Here is a 16,053-nt window from a genome sequence, read left to right as displayed (position 1 = left end):
CATCCCGAGTATGTCTCCCCAGTACGTTTCATGTTTTTGTTTCCTCTGACCAACTCGGTATACAGACGAGCTTCCGACCATCTCGCTGACAGATACAGTGAGCCTTCTGTACAGATGCTTACTATTCCTCTCTAATTAACCGGGATGTCTTGTAGGGGTGGGTGTGGTTCTTTACTAACTTCAAGGTTCATTAATGACTGTCGTGCTATACTGCCATAGATGTGAGTCTCTTTGGAGTGTGTGTCACCCGAGGCTGATCACTGACTGGATTCGTTAGGCTTTATTATGTCCGGTGTCGTAAGTAATTGGATGGGTTTTTTGGTATTTTCAATGCTGTGGGGTGAGCTTTGCGAGACCTCAGTGACATTGACTTGACTGAAACATGCTCCAAGTCATCATGATCACTCGGTTATATGCCATGTATCAACGATCCAGAAAGATACTGATATTTCTCATTGTCACCTTTCTGGCTACCAACGTCTTCATTGGAGTGGTCGGCGTAATGTCAGCGATGCATACGTCAGGGGGTACGCTTAATTGTGGATGACAAAAAATATGCCTCTCATTGGTGACTACCAGAGGAAAACATTCTCTCCGGTACTTATCAGTGCTCGGTTGGAGTTGCGGAACAGTTCACGCTTCTGGATTCCATTGCTTGGATACTTGGAACTGTGTGGGAGGTCCTCGTACTATGTCTTTCAGTCTGGATTGTTGTCAAACACTTCCGTGAACTGCGACAACATTCGGCAGGAGGGATTATTATTGCAGACTGTTTCGCAGTGTTGATGAAAACTCACGTGCTTTACTTTGCGAGGTGAGCTCATATTGTAAATGCGATTCCATTGTTCTCTGAAGGATCGGACGTGGTAGCTTTGTTGCTGTTTCTTTCCTCCAGCTCATTACTCAGTTCTCTCCTACGTTCTCAACGGTATGTCAACCTTTCACTTACCTCTGCATGCGGCTATGGTTCATCATTTCTATAGGACCAATATTCCCTGAAAGCTCATGTTTATTTTGGCTTGCTCCAGATTTTGGAGGCCGTGCAATCGTTTGTGCTGGGACCACGCCTGATCCTTGGCGTTCGAGAATATCACGCGAAGCTCGTGGCCAATTCCGACACAGCAACTGCCATGACCTCGATTGCTTTCCAAGAGCGCGTGCATATATCGACTGACAACGGTGTATAGCGAGGGAGATGCTCGGTGGAGTTAATGATTGTCTAATGCTATGCAAGGAGCAGCAGGCGACTTTGTTTCCATTCATTCCCACTTTTGTCTTGGTGTTGATTTATGTAAGTTGTGTAGTTTGCGAGGTGAACCCTTGTAAAGGAGATACTATAGGTCTGGGCAATGTAGTATTCATCGAAGTGAGAAGGAAGTTACAGGTCTTGACATTGTTTAAATCAATTCACTGGATATCGATATCATCCCCACTGCCCACCCACACTTGTACCAACATTATCCACTACATATATTCACTGTGATACCTACACAAAAACATGTACTATGGTATTTATTAATCATAAATCATATCCAAGACCTTTGTGGACGACGTAGACATGTTATATACACATAAGACATTTGTTGTGTAGGGTGCGGCACGGATGCGGCACGATGCGGCAAAATCCTAAGGCCCGATTTACAAGGGGCCTTACTTTTCACATAATAGTATGGACGTCGATTTTCATTTTCTATTGCATAAATTCAAACCGTGTTATCGCGATCGGCACAACTGGCACAACCAGTTTTGCCAGACCGGTTGGCAAAACTTCCGGGTTCTGCCAGCAACACTAAAGGTTGAGTGAGTGGATTTCAGAATCGATCAGTGGAAGGTTTTTCCACCAAGAAAGGCCGTCAACGGATGGAGCTACTGACTGGTTATACACCTGCAGGTCATCCGGGAGTTTTTCGCCATCATTATTGTGTCCCGTTTTTCAATGCCAAGTGAGACCCTTACTGTGAATCTTGAATGAATCACTCAAATCCATGGTGAGGGTCGCATCTTTGCGATTGGCTACCTGCGTAACCACTGGCAGGAGAAGGGTAAAGTATTTTCGCCCCTGCAGTCGGTTTATCCCCTCTTGTTGGACACAGACAGCTTCGCTGTCGAGCAGATGCGAAATAACACGCGGGATGGTATATAATGGTGAGTCACGACGGATGGATCGCGCTGACGAACCTGACGCTCGTGGAAAAACACATGCATCACCGTGACCAACACGGAAGAGCATGAGCGAAAATCCTGGAGTTCTACCAAGTTCTGTTCTGTCGTGGACCAGTTTTACCAGACCGCTTGGCAAAACCTCCGAGTTCTGCCAACAACACAGTACCCCAGTAGGTAATCATCAACTTCACCATTTAAACTGCTTCGTTTTCTGATTCTGAACAGTCGCGTGTGCCCCATTTCTCTCGTCCGGTTTCTTACACCTTGTCGATACCTTGCTTCGTTGAAATGAAAATCGATTTTGTTGCATTATACCTTGTGATCATGATGTTTGCCCGTGTACCTTTTTGGAAATTGCCGCCGGCATCGACTATTCTTGTAAACAATCAGACGCGTTTTGTCAACTATGCGCGTGTTGCCTATCGTTCACTGGCATACTCGACAATGGGCAGCATAGAGCCCACGACGCCACACGAGGAGCACCAATATCTCTCCCTCGTCCGCCGTGTCATAGACATAGGCGAGGTTCGCCCAGATCGCACTGGCACGGGCACCCTCTCTATCTTTGCACCCCCTTCTTTCCGCTTCTCCCTCGCAGATGACACGCTCCCGCTCCTCACAACAAAACGCACGTTCCTACGCGCCATCGTAGAAGAACTGCCCTGGTTTATCCGAGGCAGCACGGACGCCCGAGTGCTCTCGCAAAAGGGCATCAAAATATGGGACGGAAACGGAAGTAAAGAATTTCTTGAGAAGCGCGGTTTGGGACACAGACGGGAGGGTGATCTTGGCCCCGTGTATGGATTTCAATGGAGACATTTCGGCGCGGACTACGTCGATTGTGATACGGACTATACCGATCAAGGCGTCGATCAGCTGAAGGAGTGTATTCGGAAGATCAGAGACGATCCGACTGATCGACGGATAATCTTGAGCGCATGGAATCCAGCAGGTGAGTTTATTTTAGTTTGGTGCTCCTACGTGCGCTCATCTCATATCGTAGCCATGCCGCTCATGGCCCTTCCACCATGCCATATGATGTGCCAATTCTATGTGCATCTCCCTGTTACACCCGATGCTCCTAAACGCCTATCATGTCTCATGTACCAACGCTCGGCCGACCTTGGGCTCGGCATCCCTTTCAATATCGCGTCTTACGCGCTCCTAACGCACATGGTTGCGCACGTTACGGGGACCAAACCCCACGAGCTCATCATCCAACTTGGAGATGCGCATGTTTACCGCGACCATGTTGATGCCCTCGAAATACAACTCAAACGCGAACCAAGATCATTTCCAAAAGTCAAATTCAGAAGGGAGATAACTGACATTGACGGATTCGATTCGGAAGATATTGTGGTTGAAGGGTACGATCCTCACCCAACGATAGCGATGAAGATGAGCGTGTAGATGTAAAACCGTAGAATGCGTTACCCTACTCTTACTGAATTATGATACCAAGTTATTTATAGTTGCAGTAGGCAAAGTGTACAAGATATTATGATACCTCCTGTTGTTGTACTGAACTTCTCGATCATGGTCTGACATCTGAATCTACAGTCGCGTTGCAATGTGACTTTTTGATCATCCGCTTCAGTCCCATTCATTGCTCTCAATTGGGCGCAAGAATCAATTTTACAGGAAGTGGTAGCACTGGGTTGAAGATATGATCCCGTTCGACATTGGTCACCTTCGGTGGATGTATAAGAAATGAACCCTCGCGCCGTGTCAGATCAGCTGTGGACTCCATGTGATTGTATTGTATGACCACATCAAACAACTCCATCGCATGGCGTCCCGAGCTGATACTACCAGTCTCGAGGACAACCAGGCTGTCAGTAAATGGGGACACTCACCTTCCCCCAGCACCTAGGCCACAGCAATATGTTCTCCTCTTGTAACATTGGTAGGTGTCATGTAAAACCGGGGTGGGCTTACTGGCGCTGACGACCTCGGCTCTTGGCACTCAGACAACGAGGAAGAAGACTTGGTAGCGATAATACCGGCAGCCACAGATAGCCTCAAGATAGCGTGAGCGGTGGGCCAGAAGATGAAAACGGAATGTACCCTCTCATCTCGTGCCCAAAACATGCGGAGCCACGAGTGTGTTGAGTTGACGTGGGCCAGGGTGTCTAAACCTCGCTGCTAACCAATGCATCATTTGATTTGTTATCATAATGTAGCCTGTTTGCAAGAAGAAAGAGCAAGCGAGCGAGTCGGAAGCAGGACTGAGGACTCCAAATTGGCGGCTGACATCATTTTGTTGTCAAAACACTGATATTTAACGAGGTAATATCGCCAGATATAGAGATATTCATAAGGCGTAACTTCGGAGATTTGAAAAACACTTCCTGCCAGTGGTTCCATCATTGCACGAAGCGACGGTGAAAATGCTAGCAAGTACATCGCCATCGCCGATTCTACTGCATTGTGTGGCAATCAAATTCAGCTGCTAAGGGACAACTGATACAGACTTTGTACCTTGTGAATGCATCGATGGCCCGCATGGACGCGGATATGTACTCGATGAATTTGAAATTGTTTGACGCGTTCAAGAGTCACATGATGCAAACCTTCCGATTCTAACAGCGCCAAACATGCAAGAACTCGCGAGACACAACTCCGAGTCACGATCGATCGACCTATGTCCTCCTGCGTAAGCCAGTACGAAACTTCTAGATCTGCTGAGTGATTGGTTTAGATGCGCACCTGACCGCGTAATCCCTTTTCCGGGTGCGACGCAAACGTACATCTACCACCGCAAGGAAAAGTGATACCGGTACTGCCAACCATTGTAGAGTGGCGCGCTGGGAGATCTGCGCTACTCCGCATTCGTCGTGCGCGTTTAGGTCAGACGAGTAAGGTATGTGCTGGAGGTTACGCACCTGTAAAGTCCTGAAGGATTATAAAGGACCGGGGAACCATGGTATGCACATTGGCATCCACGCCGTGTAGTGCCAATGCCGTCAACAGGATACAAGCAACTCGCAGAATATACCCGTAGCCTCATTTTCACAATCAGCATCGGATTTGTACAGCAGAAGCATGTTGTTGGTGTCAAAGCAGCCGAAACGAGAAGGCCGCGATGCTGAAGAAGAGCAAAGTCAATATTCCACAAGAATCCACTTGGCTGAGGCGGGCCATCAGAGAACCTGTGAGAAGAAGATATCGTCATATATCGTTATATATCGGAATATATAGGAAAGGTTTTCGTCACATTGTAATATAAAGTGATATAAAGCAATATATGACCATGTAAAAGCACCATAATCAGCATAATCCCCAGCAAGAACTCACCGGTTTACTGATGGATAATCTGGTCCCAATCAACATCAAGAAACTCACAGCCACAAAGCAGAACCTTCGTGGACTCGGGGATCATATCTTTGTGATCTCGCTAACAACTCCTTGCATCTGACTGTGGATCCAATAGCGACTCTACCAAATAATCTCCTTTGCCTTGATGTTCACCGCCCGTGTTGCTGTCATAGGGCTATCTCGAAGTGGGCCCGAGGCTCAACAGGTTTGCTCATAATCTCAGGCTAGCCTGGCTTGCTTTAAACTTAATTACAACTCGGGGCCTTTAAAATCTTGAATGGGATAAGACAGACGATCATGATAGACTGCCTCTTTTTCAAATTTAACACTGCTTCATTTTCGTACACGTCATCATATATCATACACGTGTTGCCAATGTTTGCTAGTCCGTGCACGCACATCGTCAAGCATGTGGATGATCGATCATGCACATGCACATGAGTTGTGCTTCTCGTATTGCATTCATCTCACACCAGCAGGTACGACCGAACACATCGGTCAGCGAATAGTTCGTTTCCTCACCAGCTCCAGGAACTTGTAACCGCTTGACCCGTCCGGTGTGTCAAGTAAGTGTATATGTTATGGTACTGGTCTAGAGTGCGAAGCGTGTTATAAAATTTGTATAGTAAGTGAATTCTTCTTTCCAACAAATCGTGAATGAATACAGGCTGAATGCGGAACGGAAATGCATCAAACGCGCGAATCTAACACTTGCAGGCAGGAAACTGTAAAAATAGCTGAACCCATCAGGAGTATGGAAGTAAGATCATTTTGCCGGCCCTGACACTGATGCCAAACGCATACTCTTCCTAGTCGGAGGAGGATTGTCAATGTCCAACTCGATACTGGTCTCTCTAGCCCTCTTCAAGTTTCGTGATGATATCCTCGTCGGAGAGCGGCTCTGGCAATTTGGCGGAAGTGTAGTGAATTGGTTGTCCGAATAGCTGGGTGTGCGTCCGAAAGGTCTTGAAGCACGGCTCTGAGGTACACCAAAACTCAGGGTAGACGAAAGTGCCCTTGGGGTAGAAGGCGCTTCAGTGGCGGGAGGTGTTGGTACTATAGTGACTATTCCCGCTGCCTCGCTAGGCATAGGAAGGGTCCTGAGCACATGCCGGTACGCGGTTTGCACGAGGCCCATAAATCTCTCTTCCTTGGTGTAAATCCTCAGGAGGAGCTCGCCGAACTTCTCGGGCATCAAAAGGGAGACATCTCCAGACTCGGCCCGCCGGCACACTAGAGGACGAATCAGTACAACTGTCAGATTGTAATACTCGACGATCACCATTTGGTTCATGCTTGCTGTAGAATTTAACCTGGTAGATGGGATTGTCCACTCCTCGGCCGTAGTGCATCTTGCTCACATCCACGATAACGTGGTCAACAGTGAGCTCAGCGACGAGGCTCTGTTCGACGCCTTCAAGGTTGGCATTTTTAGCAGCATGAACGATTGCCTCAGGCGTGATATGTGCCTGACAAAATTCTTTGTCATCCCAGTCCATGATCTTGTAGTCCACCCGGCGATAGAGGTCACGGGTCTGGATACGGTGGATGATCTTGCGCGCTGGTTCGAGTTCCTGATGCAATTACGCGATGAGACAAACGAAAGGAGCAATAGCATAGACTCACTTCCGATTCGGTCATGTTAATGCGGTGGAAGAGATCATCCGTGAGATGAAGATACTTTTCAGGCACGTCGATATACTCTGCGAACTTCATGTGCTTCTGCGCAATTAGAAGCACGTCCATGATCATGTATTCAATGGCGCGAGCTATACCAACGTCAGCATAAAAAAGGATGTATGCAACGTGATACGTACTAGTTTTGTGATTATAGATATTTTTGTGCAACGAGAAACGAGTGTAAAATAGTTCGTAGACTGAGTTGGCATCCTTGATGTCATAGCATATTTGACCGTCAATGACGCGGGCGGAATGAATCAATCTAAATGAGTGTCAAAAGCACTCAATGAAAGAATTGATCTGAAGACTACCTTGTCATGGCAATATTGCGTTTCTCGCCGACAGCGTGGCAATCACGCGCAATGTAATCGAACCTTGAACTTAAAATTAGATGTTACTCATGTGGAAGAGTAGAGACGCACTTGTCCACGTCAATGCCATTGAGATCGTTGGCAACAATCTCGAACAAAAAAGGCATAGTCGCTCCAAGCCTGAAGTAACAAACTGTCCATCAGAAACTGTTGGGTCAAGTCAACAGCAACACGCACTTGCATCGCTCCTTCCTGCCAGAAATGAGTGCCTTCACGGTCTCTACGTCCTCAGGCGAGATGTCAAGGCTACGATACTTCTTCACCATGTCGTCAAACATCATCTCCGACGCTTGCTCATGACTCCATTTGGGGTGATTAGGACTAAAATTAAGTCGTCAGGTCTTTCGGAAATGAAGGTACAATCACAACCTACAGGGCTTTGGGGATAAAATGGCCATCCCAAACATGGGACCAAGGCCCATGGCCAAGGTCGTGGCACAGTCCAGCAAGCTCAACGCATCGTATATGCTCATCTGTGATACCCAACGATGGCTGGCTCTTCTGAAGATGTTGAGCCATCATCCTGGCCAGGTGGCCAACGCCTGTTTGAGCACATCAGCCGAACAATCTAAGATATATCATCACTCGTACCGAGACAATGTTCGAATCTATTGTGAGACGCTCCTGGGTACACATAGTACGAGATCCCTAGTTGTTTTACATATCTCAACCGTTGAAAGTGCGGTCTAGGAGAAGCATATATTGAGTTTTTTTTCATTAGTAAGAAGCCAATGGCAACTTACGTGTCTATGAAGCTGCAAATCCATGGATCGTACTCCACTATTGGACATACGGATTCGCGGTCACGATGAGATTGCCATAATAAATTGACTGAATTGTAATACTCACCATAGTCATGTACTGGATCTTTGAAGATCCTCTTATTAGGAATTGAGTCTTCGGTCATCGATTTTATCTTCACACAGCGAGTAACTGAAAAGTCAAGGAAAGCTGGTATCAGGCTGTGCAACGTGGTAGTCGTTGAAGCGAGAGAGGGAGACCGGTAGGGTTTAGAGACTGGAGCCGGCGCGATCTTTATAAATCATGCTATACCGAGAAGCCCAAAATGATGACGAAAGTTACGTTTCGACAACACATTGCACTTGGTGCACAGTCACGTGACCAATATCAATCGGTTTGACCTCGGTTGCACTGTACTAGCAGTCGAAGCGGTTTATTCAGTCGTATATGTAGAATTTTCTTGCTAGATCCATCTGAGTAATGAGTCATTTTGAATCCTTGGCATAATACTGACAGGAGTGGAATGGACTCGAGGCTTCTGATGAAGCTCGAGGCATCCTCAGTTGCCTTATAGCTTTGGGCGCAGATCAATCACGGGACTATCGCAAGTCACGCTATCAGTAAATATATCATACCCTGAGCCCTAGATTGTGAATTAAAGGAAGAAGTACTACAAATACCGCACGGAGTCACGGCGTGGATGGCGAAAAGAGGGCTCAAAACGCTGTGAAAAACTTGAACCTCATGTTCCAGGCAAGCCAGCATCTTTATCTGCTAGACTTGGATCATAAACAGGAACATGCCCTATAGATCAAATAAGCACGTGGAAATAGATCATATAGAACACACACCATTGATATGTGGCATACTAGGGGGTGGCGAGGAGACAGTCATATGCGGGGACGGTACCAGTGAATCCATAAGTGGGACTGTATTCGCCTCTCCACATTGTTCCTGCTGAACTTGACCGGGCTGCGAGCTCCCTTCGATAAGGTCACCATGCAGAGCAGGTTCTTCTCCTTGCCCCTGCTTTCCTGATGGTCGACCCTCCACGCGCCTCACAAACTCACCCCATACGGCACGTTCGTCCGTCCCCATATTCTCAAACATACTCCGGACCGCTGTATCAGCTTTGCGATATACGCCACGGTGTCGGCACACGGTCGACTTAACATATCGGCATCCAAAAACGCGTTCGAATGATATGCGCTGAGTTGCATTAGGCGTCTGAGCAATAAGAGCATCCATCTGCCGGAAGCCGGCAGCAATTTCAGACACAGTATAATCGTTAGGCCATCTTTTGAGTGGAGGGTGTGGGTGCTGAGGGAATGGCCCTGGCCCTGTTCGAGTGGCTGACGAAGGCGACACCACTGGATACTGCCCTGGGCTATTCGGTGGCTGGCCGCTCATTGGGGTTGGAGGAGGACCTGAATATGGGTGTGGCATGGGCGAGGAAGCCTCGCCCTCAGGACTGTTTGCGTGTGATGGGCTAGCGACTAGCGGTGCACTCATTGGATGTCCAAGCGGGACCTGTGGGTACATATATCCCATGGGCGGTATGTACATCGGGTGCGGGTACCCTTCCGGTGGGTATGGTCTTTTTGTGGGAGGGCCCTCTGTATGCTCAGTTGCAGGCCTCTTGGTGCCATTTTGGGTGACAATCGTAGGAGATACGGGTGGTTTCTTCTTCGACTGTAGCGCCAACTCCTCTGCGAGTCCTCGGCATTCCTCGTCCAAAAGCCCACTTAAAAGACTTTTACGGAGTTTATATAGCAGACGTTGATCTGTCTCAATCGCACGGACAGTGGTAATCATATGTTGCTCCCAATTCCCGGTTGCATGATTATACGTATCGACGTATGAAGCGGGCGTGAGTTCCAGGTCAGAAACCACGGATGGAAAATGCGACAGTTGAAACAACGGAAAGGTGGATATCTCATGGTTCAGGCGAATGGGATCGCATGCCGGCTGTCAATTAGTCAAGTCACCCAACGCGATCATTTAAGAATATACCACCAACCTTGTACCATATAACAAGCGTTATAGAACGTTTCAGTGACAGCTCCATCTGGCTTTGCTTCTCATCATTGGAGGTTTGCTCTGGCGAGGGAAGCTTCTCCACACCACGAGGAACCACATTTGCGGACATCTGTAAGTAGGTAGGTGCAGGAACAATTGGAGGGGGTCGGGAGGCCAAAGTGTGTACCCTATCCATTTGTATGGACATAGCTGCCCTTGAACGCGCGGTAACAGACGCGCTGGTTGCTCTGGATCATAGCAGACAAATGTCAAGCGAAATGGAGCCTCTGTATGAGATCAAGAGAAAAGCACTCACGAACCAATGGACAGCAATAGACAAGTCCGTTGAACGAGAGACGTGGACAAATAGTGGACGAAACCTCAGTCCCAGGGACCACGTGGAAACAAACTCCGATCTCCGCTTCATGTGACTGATACCAGAACACCAGTTGCCGAGCCTCGAGCTTGTTCGGACTCAAAGTTGGTCAACCCTTGTTTTCTTTCCTGCATCTCATCCTCAATTCAGCGAATGCAACTACTTACGCAGGGCAATTCGGCAAGCACCAGATCATGAAATGGGCTCCGAGTGGTCTTCGAAATCATACAGCTTGCATGAGGGGCTATCAAATTGTCTTTTTTCGGTGGAACGTTGTGGCTCGAGACCACTGGCTTATAGCAAACCGATAAAGTCAGCCCCGGTCAGTCGGTTAGTCTTTTCGGAATTGCACCCAGCGATACAGGGATTTCAGCCTGTCGAACTATCAAATTATTCACGACTCAGCGAAACTGTTGGTCAAGTACTTGATGAGGATAGCCTGACCCACATTCATTGTGGTTCATAGAGCTCAGCAGAGCGCAAGTGGACCTACGGTATGTGGTCCGAGTATTTTTTTTCCAAGTCACCTTTCGTATGACGTCACAAGCCTGTCTGCTCAATCATATGGCTTCACCTCGCCTGATCTGATGCCACACGACATTATCGCCTCAGTGGGAGTCTGTGAAATGTAACACAATCGATCAGTCCAGGCCTTCATTTGAAATGCTCGGGTTTCCAGCTGCCTGTCTCCTGACATGCCTATTACTATCACTTCCTGAACCATATTGGAACATGATCGCAGCGTGAGGTTTTTCACACTCCAGCTATAACGACTTCTAGCGGTACTGTGAGCCGGTGAACTTGGTTGCCGGCCTCGAACCGGGAACGATATTTTACGGATCAGGTCGTACCTCCAGAATGCTATGCAACCACGTTCCATTCCCGAATCCATTCTCTACACGGGGCACAACTTAATAATCAATCTCACAGACGCTCATCAATAACGCCAGCACAGGTTGCAGCGCAGGAACACCGCTATGTCACCGGCCCAGATTTATAGTTCACGGCCCCTTCCTGTCCTGCAGCTTCCCCTCTTTCGTATATGTCCCATCATTCTCAGCTAGAATCGTGGCGCCAAACGCCTCAGGACAAGCGATTGTCAATTTCTTGTAAGGCTTTTGGTTCACATTATCGAGACTAGATTGATTCATTCTGGGGTGTAGCGATCCATGTAACAGCTCCTGCGGCTGGCCTTCGTCGCATTCCAGCCGGTTATTATGTCGCCGTCGAGATCGACGGAACTGTTTGGAGAACAGCCGTCAAAGCGGAAGTACCGTCAAGCAATATCGTGCAGTGGGATCAGATTTTTGTACTGTGAGTGCTCAGTTAGAGGGTGTTCCGTGAGAATACTGAAACTGCATCTCAGTCCCGCAGATAGTTCAACAACAGTATCTTTGAGAATCTTTGCAGCCTTCGAATTTGAACGTATGCTTGGGCGCGGCCAGTTGATGCGCAAAGCTGAGCTCACAGTGGGAGAACTTTTACATCACAGCGACCAATCCCTACGTAAGCTGGCAGCTAGTTTATTTTTCAATGCCTTTCACCCCAATGAAATAACCTTCAGCCATATTTTTCTTCCCTGATGGGGGTCAATCATCGTCTCTCCTAGTAAAGGTCGACCGAGGCCTTGAAGGCGAACCTGATGCGGCTCAGTTTGGCCAACGCTACTCCGTAAGTGTTGTCGACTTCACAAGCATTTCTGCTATCAGATTGACATCCCAGCTAGCCCAGACCTAACGAGTCACGACTTCTTGGTCAAATGACAGAAACTGGTCAGAATCTCCTCGAATGCTACCGCCGCACTCGTCGCATCTCAGACTATCACGCAGCCACGGAACAGCTGCGCCTTGCGCTTGATTATTGTGGCAGTGATCACCCTGACCGTGCAGCAGCATTGACTAATTTAGCGGACGCTCTCGTGATTCACCCGCATATTGAAGAAAGCGATGGCGCTATCAATGCCCCTATCTCGCTGTATCAGGAAGCGCTGGAGCTTCGCCGATCGGGGCACCCAGACCGTCCCTTGGCACTGCTCAAGCTTGGACTTGCATTGCTATACCGTTTTCAGCTAAGGAAAAATCCTGCAGATGTAATGGAAGGACAAGACCTACTGAATCGTGCCCAGTGTGTCTGTTCGGATGACAATTCCGATATCGAACCCGTCATGGACGCAATCAGGAGCCCCACTCCTACTAATACTTCGAGTCACCGCTCTTTGGAGGTGCTTCCATCGCCTCCTTCACCGCTTTCACGAATGTCGATGAACTCCGCAGCTCCACCGCCTCATAGATTCCCAGAAGCGATGGGACGCACTGCTGACATACCAACACGTTCTGTTCCGCTATCAATGAGAAGCATGAACGGTGAATCACTGTTACAGCGTGGTCAGGCAGAACAATTCGGAGATGAGAAAGAGTTTGCCGCAGATGAAGCTAACGCACCACCGCCAGCCTGTCAGCCCACGCATCCTCGCTTGCAATCGGGAACTCTATACACGAACTCTGTTACGATGCCCCCTCAACTACTGCCAGGAAGTCCGCGCAGAGAATGTTGCACGAAGCTGCTTGCCCCTGATGTCGAAATGCGGGCAATACAACCACAGCAGACTATTAAATCTATCTCATCACCGCTCACACCCCATTCGTTTCTCCCTTTGCCGGTACCAGCTGCTCGGGCCCCAAATCTGCTCGCTTCTAACCTTCGCATGGCATTTATTGCTGTTTTCGTGTTTCTATCTATTCTCCTGTTGATGACACGTCCATTGGATGGGCTGTGGTTTTGATTAATGTTATTATTGCTACCTGCGTTCACATCTGTAATACTAGGACTGCATAGAATCTGTACAATATCTGTAGCGTCAAACTGTATATATTTTCATTATGTTATACCTCACACTGTACGTATATATTCACAGCGTAACTAAGTATGCTATCTATATTGCAATTGAATATGCCTCTGGACTTATGAACATGGAACGGGCACGGAATGTGCATGCAGCCTCACCTACTCAGCGCCTGTTGCACGTCTTTTGTGGCGTTTCCCGCAATTTGGTGTTTCTAGCGAGCCTATGATGATTATATCTTGCAATGAATGTCTGCCTAAAACTTTCCGTCTACTTAGTCTTCAGCATCCCAAACAACTTCCCTCTTTGCCTCCGCTGTCTTTCTCTGGTCCCTCATTCCCGCCCACACGCTCAGCACAAGTGCAATCAAGCACGCTGTCACCGTTACGTACAAACTCGAGACATAGCAGTCGCGTCCATCAAAACATTGGTGTTCGCTTGGAAGACCACCACGTCTTGCCAAGGGTAAAGAAGAATGTGTTCCGGTGTCATCGTCTGAGGCGTGTGAATCGAGGTTACGACCGAACAGAAGCGAGAAAATATTCCCTCCCACTAGTGGACTGAGTGAGACATATCCCCAATTCTCCGAGAGATGTGCTAGAATAAATCAGTCCCTTTTAGCGTGACTCATCAGCACCTAGTCTACTACTCACACAGCCCAAACCAGTCAATGATAATCGTAGGGGCAATGCCGAACAGACCGCCGTATGCGAGCCCAAGTAGCGCGGTTGCTTTCCAAAGATGTGCAACGTCGTTGATGCTGATGGCAGACAATTGAGAGACGACAAAGAGCGTTGAAACGATGCAAAAACAGTATGCACGAGGGAGACGTAGGCGAATTCGGATCAAGTCCGCAATTAATCCTGGTGTATGAAATAAGCGAAGATAGCGAAGTAGAAGGACAAATAAATGAACCAATAAGAATACGTCCTGCGAAGTTGCAAACACTGAGAGTTGAAACCTGTGCGGCTTGCCATCGGGAAGCTTCTAACTCGTCGTAATTAGGATTCCCTTTGGCATATAATGCCTGAGATATGGAACCAACATTATTGATATCTGCAGAACTTTGAGTGAGGCGACCCAATTGACCCTGATGAGAAACACCTACACATGAGCCCGGTTCCACTTACTAATACATGCAAGCATCGGTCAGAAGGTATGAAAAGCAGATAAACTCAACTCACGAAGCGCCATGATAACAAAAATAAGATAAAAATCTGGGGTAAGCCACAGTTGCTTCCCATAGACATTAGGCCCATCATGCACAGGCCTTGCGCGACTCGCACTCCTCCTGGCACTCGACCCTCTCGATATAATCCGGTCCGACACAAGTTCCACCGCGGTCGATGATTCGGGGACGTGATAGTTTGGTGCCTCGTGTACGAGTTCCGTGGGATCAAGAAGGGAGGTGTTGCTGTCATTCTCATGAATAAATAGAGCGGCATCACCGCTCGGAATCGGGCGGTATCCCTCGTGTCCACGCAGGCCCCCTTCGATACCGAGTGTGGTACTCGGAGGAGGTAACGGTATTTGACGGACTATCACAAGACCAAGAAGCATGGGCATGGCAGCTCCGAGGCCCAGGACAAGGAGAAGAGCAGATGTGTCACCAGGAAATGCGATGCTGGCGACTGTAGCGAAGAAAAACGCGGATAAGCCGAAACCAGACAGAACGAGACCTGTGATAGTTCCGCGCTGCATAAAAGGCCATTCCTTCAGTTTGGCTTATTCATGCATGGATCAAAGTACGGAAACAGACCGAGGTTTCAGGGAAGCTCTTGGCCGTAGTGTTTACAGCAACGGCAAGGCCCGCATTTCCAGCCAACCCGGTTATGAAAGTGCAGGTAATGAGGATGACAAGATGCATGAACGATATTTCTGTTCCAGCACCATTGTCGTAGATGCCCTTTATGCCGAGATATCCTATGAGGAGGCAGGCAAAGGCACTGATAAGCGGAATGCGAGGACCCTTTGAATCGACTACTCGACCCCAGGCTGGGCCGCTCAGATATACACCCACTAAATAAAGTTTAGGATTTGGTCGAGTTGATTTGAATGATTAACGTACCATTCCCTGCGAGGCCAATAACATTCAACTGGGTGTGGGAGAGGAACAAACGTGCGCCTAATTGTGGAGCGTATGCTGCGATAGGACATCATGCCAAGGATCTTATCGACACACGTAAGTATTACTCACCAGAGTATATCTGGTCGCAGCAGAACTACTTTCAACGCCACACACACATACATATCATGGAAATTTTGCGCACATAGTTTGTCCCTGAACTGAGGGATACGAGGATAGATCCTACAAGCGTCAACATCCGCGGTGCGCTGAGCAGCGCGGGGGGCTGTGCTTCCATCTTTGAAGGGGCTAGACTCGAGTTACTCGACCTTACAGCAGCCTTGAGATTACGAAGTGTTGAATCAGGGGTTTGTTCCTTGAACTTACCAACGACGATGGCGACGAAAAAACGAATGTCGAAAAATAAAGTCGGAAGCAAACGTGCAGAAGACAGAAAGGATAAGAGGCTTGAATACTT

At 48.1% G+C, this 16,053-nt stretch overlaps 5 protein-coding genes across 5 annotated transcripts; 2 read left to right on the top strand and 3 right to left on the bottom strand.

Annotated features, from left to right (window-relative positions):
• Nucleotides 1-2,449: 2,449 nt before the first annotated feature.
• On the top strand, nucleotides 2,450-3,753 carry F5891DRAFT_1048284 (thymidylate synthase/dCMP hydroxymethylase domain-containing protein). Its single transcript, XM_041362371.1, is given in 4 exon segments — nucleotides 2,450-2,475; nucleotides 2,493-2,561; nucleotides 2,573-3,115; nucleotides 3,167-3,753. The coding sequence occupies 2 exon segments, from the start codon at nucleotides 2,608-2,610 to the stop codon at nucleotides 3,571-3,573; spliced, it is 915 nt and encodes a 304-aa protein (XP_041223192.1). The 5' UTR covers nucleotides 2,450-2,475; nucleotides 2,493-2,561; nucleotides 2,573-2,607; the 3' UTR covers nucleotides 3,574-3,753.
• Nucleotides 3,754-6,035: 2,282 nt separating this feature from the next.
• F5891DRAFT_1113026 (uncharacterized protein) lies at nucleotides 6,036-8,592 on the bottom strand. Its single transcript, XM_041363745.1, has 11 exons — nucleotides 8,382-8,592; nucleotides 8,276-8,312; nucleotides 8,124-8,218; nucleotides 7,906-8,074; nucleotides 7,710-7,853; nucleotides 7,584-7,652; nucleotides 7,473-7,535; nucleotides 7,299-7,423; nucleotides 7,108-7,250; nucleotides 6,764-7,055; nucleotides 6,036-6,714 (listed from the first exon to the last, which is right to left on the bottom strand). Exons 1-11 carry the CDS (start codon nucleotides 8,437-8,439, stop codon nucleotides 6,248-6,250), a joined length of 1,662 nt encoding a protein of 553 aa, XP_041223191.1. The 5' UTR covers nucleotides 8,440-8,592; the 3' UTR covers nucleotides 6,036-6,247.
• A 153-nt stretch (nucleotides 8,593-8,745) lies between these two features.
• F5891DRAFT_1048278 (uncharacterized protein) lies at nucleotides 8,746-10,639 on the bottom strand. The gene is made up of 4 exons (XM_041362370.1): nucleotides 10,609-10,639; nucleotides 10,294-10,540; nucleotides 9,125-10,241; nucleotides 8,746-9,077 (listed from the first exon to the last, which is right to left on the bottom strand). The coding sequence occupies exons 2-4, from the start codon at nucleotides 10,498-10,500 to the stop codon at nucleotides 9,016-9,018; spliced, it is 1,386 nt and encodes a 461-aa protein (XP_041223190.1). The 5' UTR covers nucleotides 10,501-10,540; nucleotides 10,609-10,639; the 3' UTR covers nucleotides 8,746-9,015.
• A 1,071-nt stretch (nucleotides 10,640-11,710) lies between these two features.
• Nucleotides 11,711-13,019, top strand: F5891DRAFT_982579 (uncharacterized protein; the record flags this gene model as incomplete). The annotated part of the gene is made up of 6 exons (XM_041377222.1): nucleotides 11,711-11,777; nucleotides 11,832-11,982; nucleotides 12,035-12,174; nucleotides 12,233-12,339; nucleotides 12,395-12,889; nucleotides 12,942-13,019. 6 exons carry the CDS (start codon nucleotides 11,711-11,713, stop codon nucleotides 13,017-13,019), a joined length of 1,038 nt encoding a protein of 345 aa, XP_041223189.1.
• A 587-nt stretch (nucleotides 13,020-13,606) lies between these two features.
• F5891DRAFT_1048267 (major facilitator superfamily domain-containing protein) lies at nucleotides 13,607-16,027 on the bottom strand. The gene is made up of 10 exons (XM_041362369.1): nucleotides 15,963-16,027; nucleotides 15,781-15,904; nucleotides 15,708-15,717; nucleotides 15,579-15,653; nucleotides 15,270-15,529; nucleotides 14,695-15,205; nucleotides 14,619-14,639; nucleotides 14,426-14,566; nucleotides 14,164-14,373; nucleotides 13,607-14,107 (listed from the first exon to the last, which is right to left on the bottom strand). The coding sequence occupies exons 2-10, from the start codon at nucleotides 15,871-15,873 to the stop codon at nucleotides 13,785-13,787; spliced, it is 1,644 nt and encodes a 547-aa protein (XP_041223188.1). The 5' UTR covers nucleotides 15,874-15,904; nucleotides 15,963-16,027; the 3' UTR covers nucleotides 13,607-13,784.
• Between the last annotated feature and the right edge of the window lie 26 nt (nucleotides 16,028-16,053).

This window comes from Suillus fuscotomentosus, assembly GCF_016647785.1.
Source record: "Suillus fuscotomentosus strain FC203 chromosome Unknown F5891scaffold_45, whole genome shotgun sequence".
In the NCBI taxonomy this organism is placed as follows: Eukaryota; Fungi; Basidiomycota; class Agaricomycetes; order Boletales; family Suillaceae; genus Suillus; species Suillus fuscotomentosus.
This window is presented reverse-complemented; position numbering and strand designations above follow the sequence as displayed.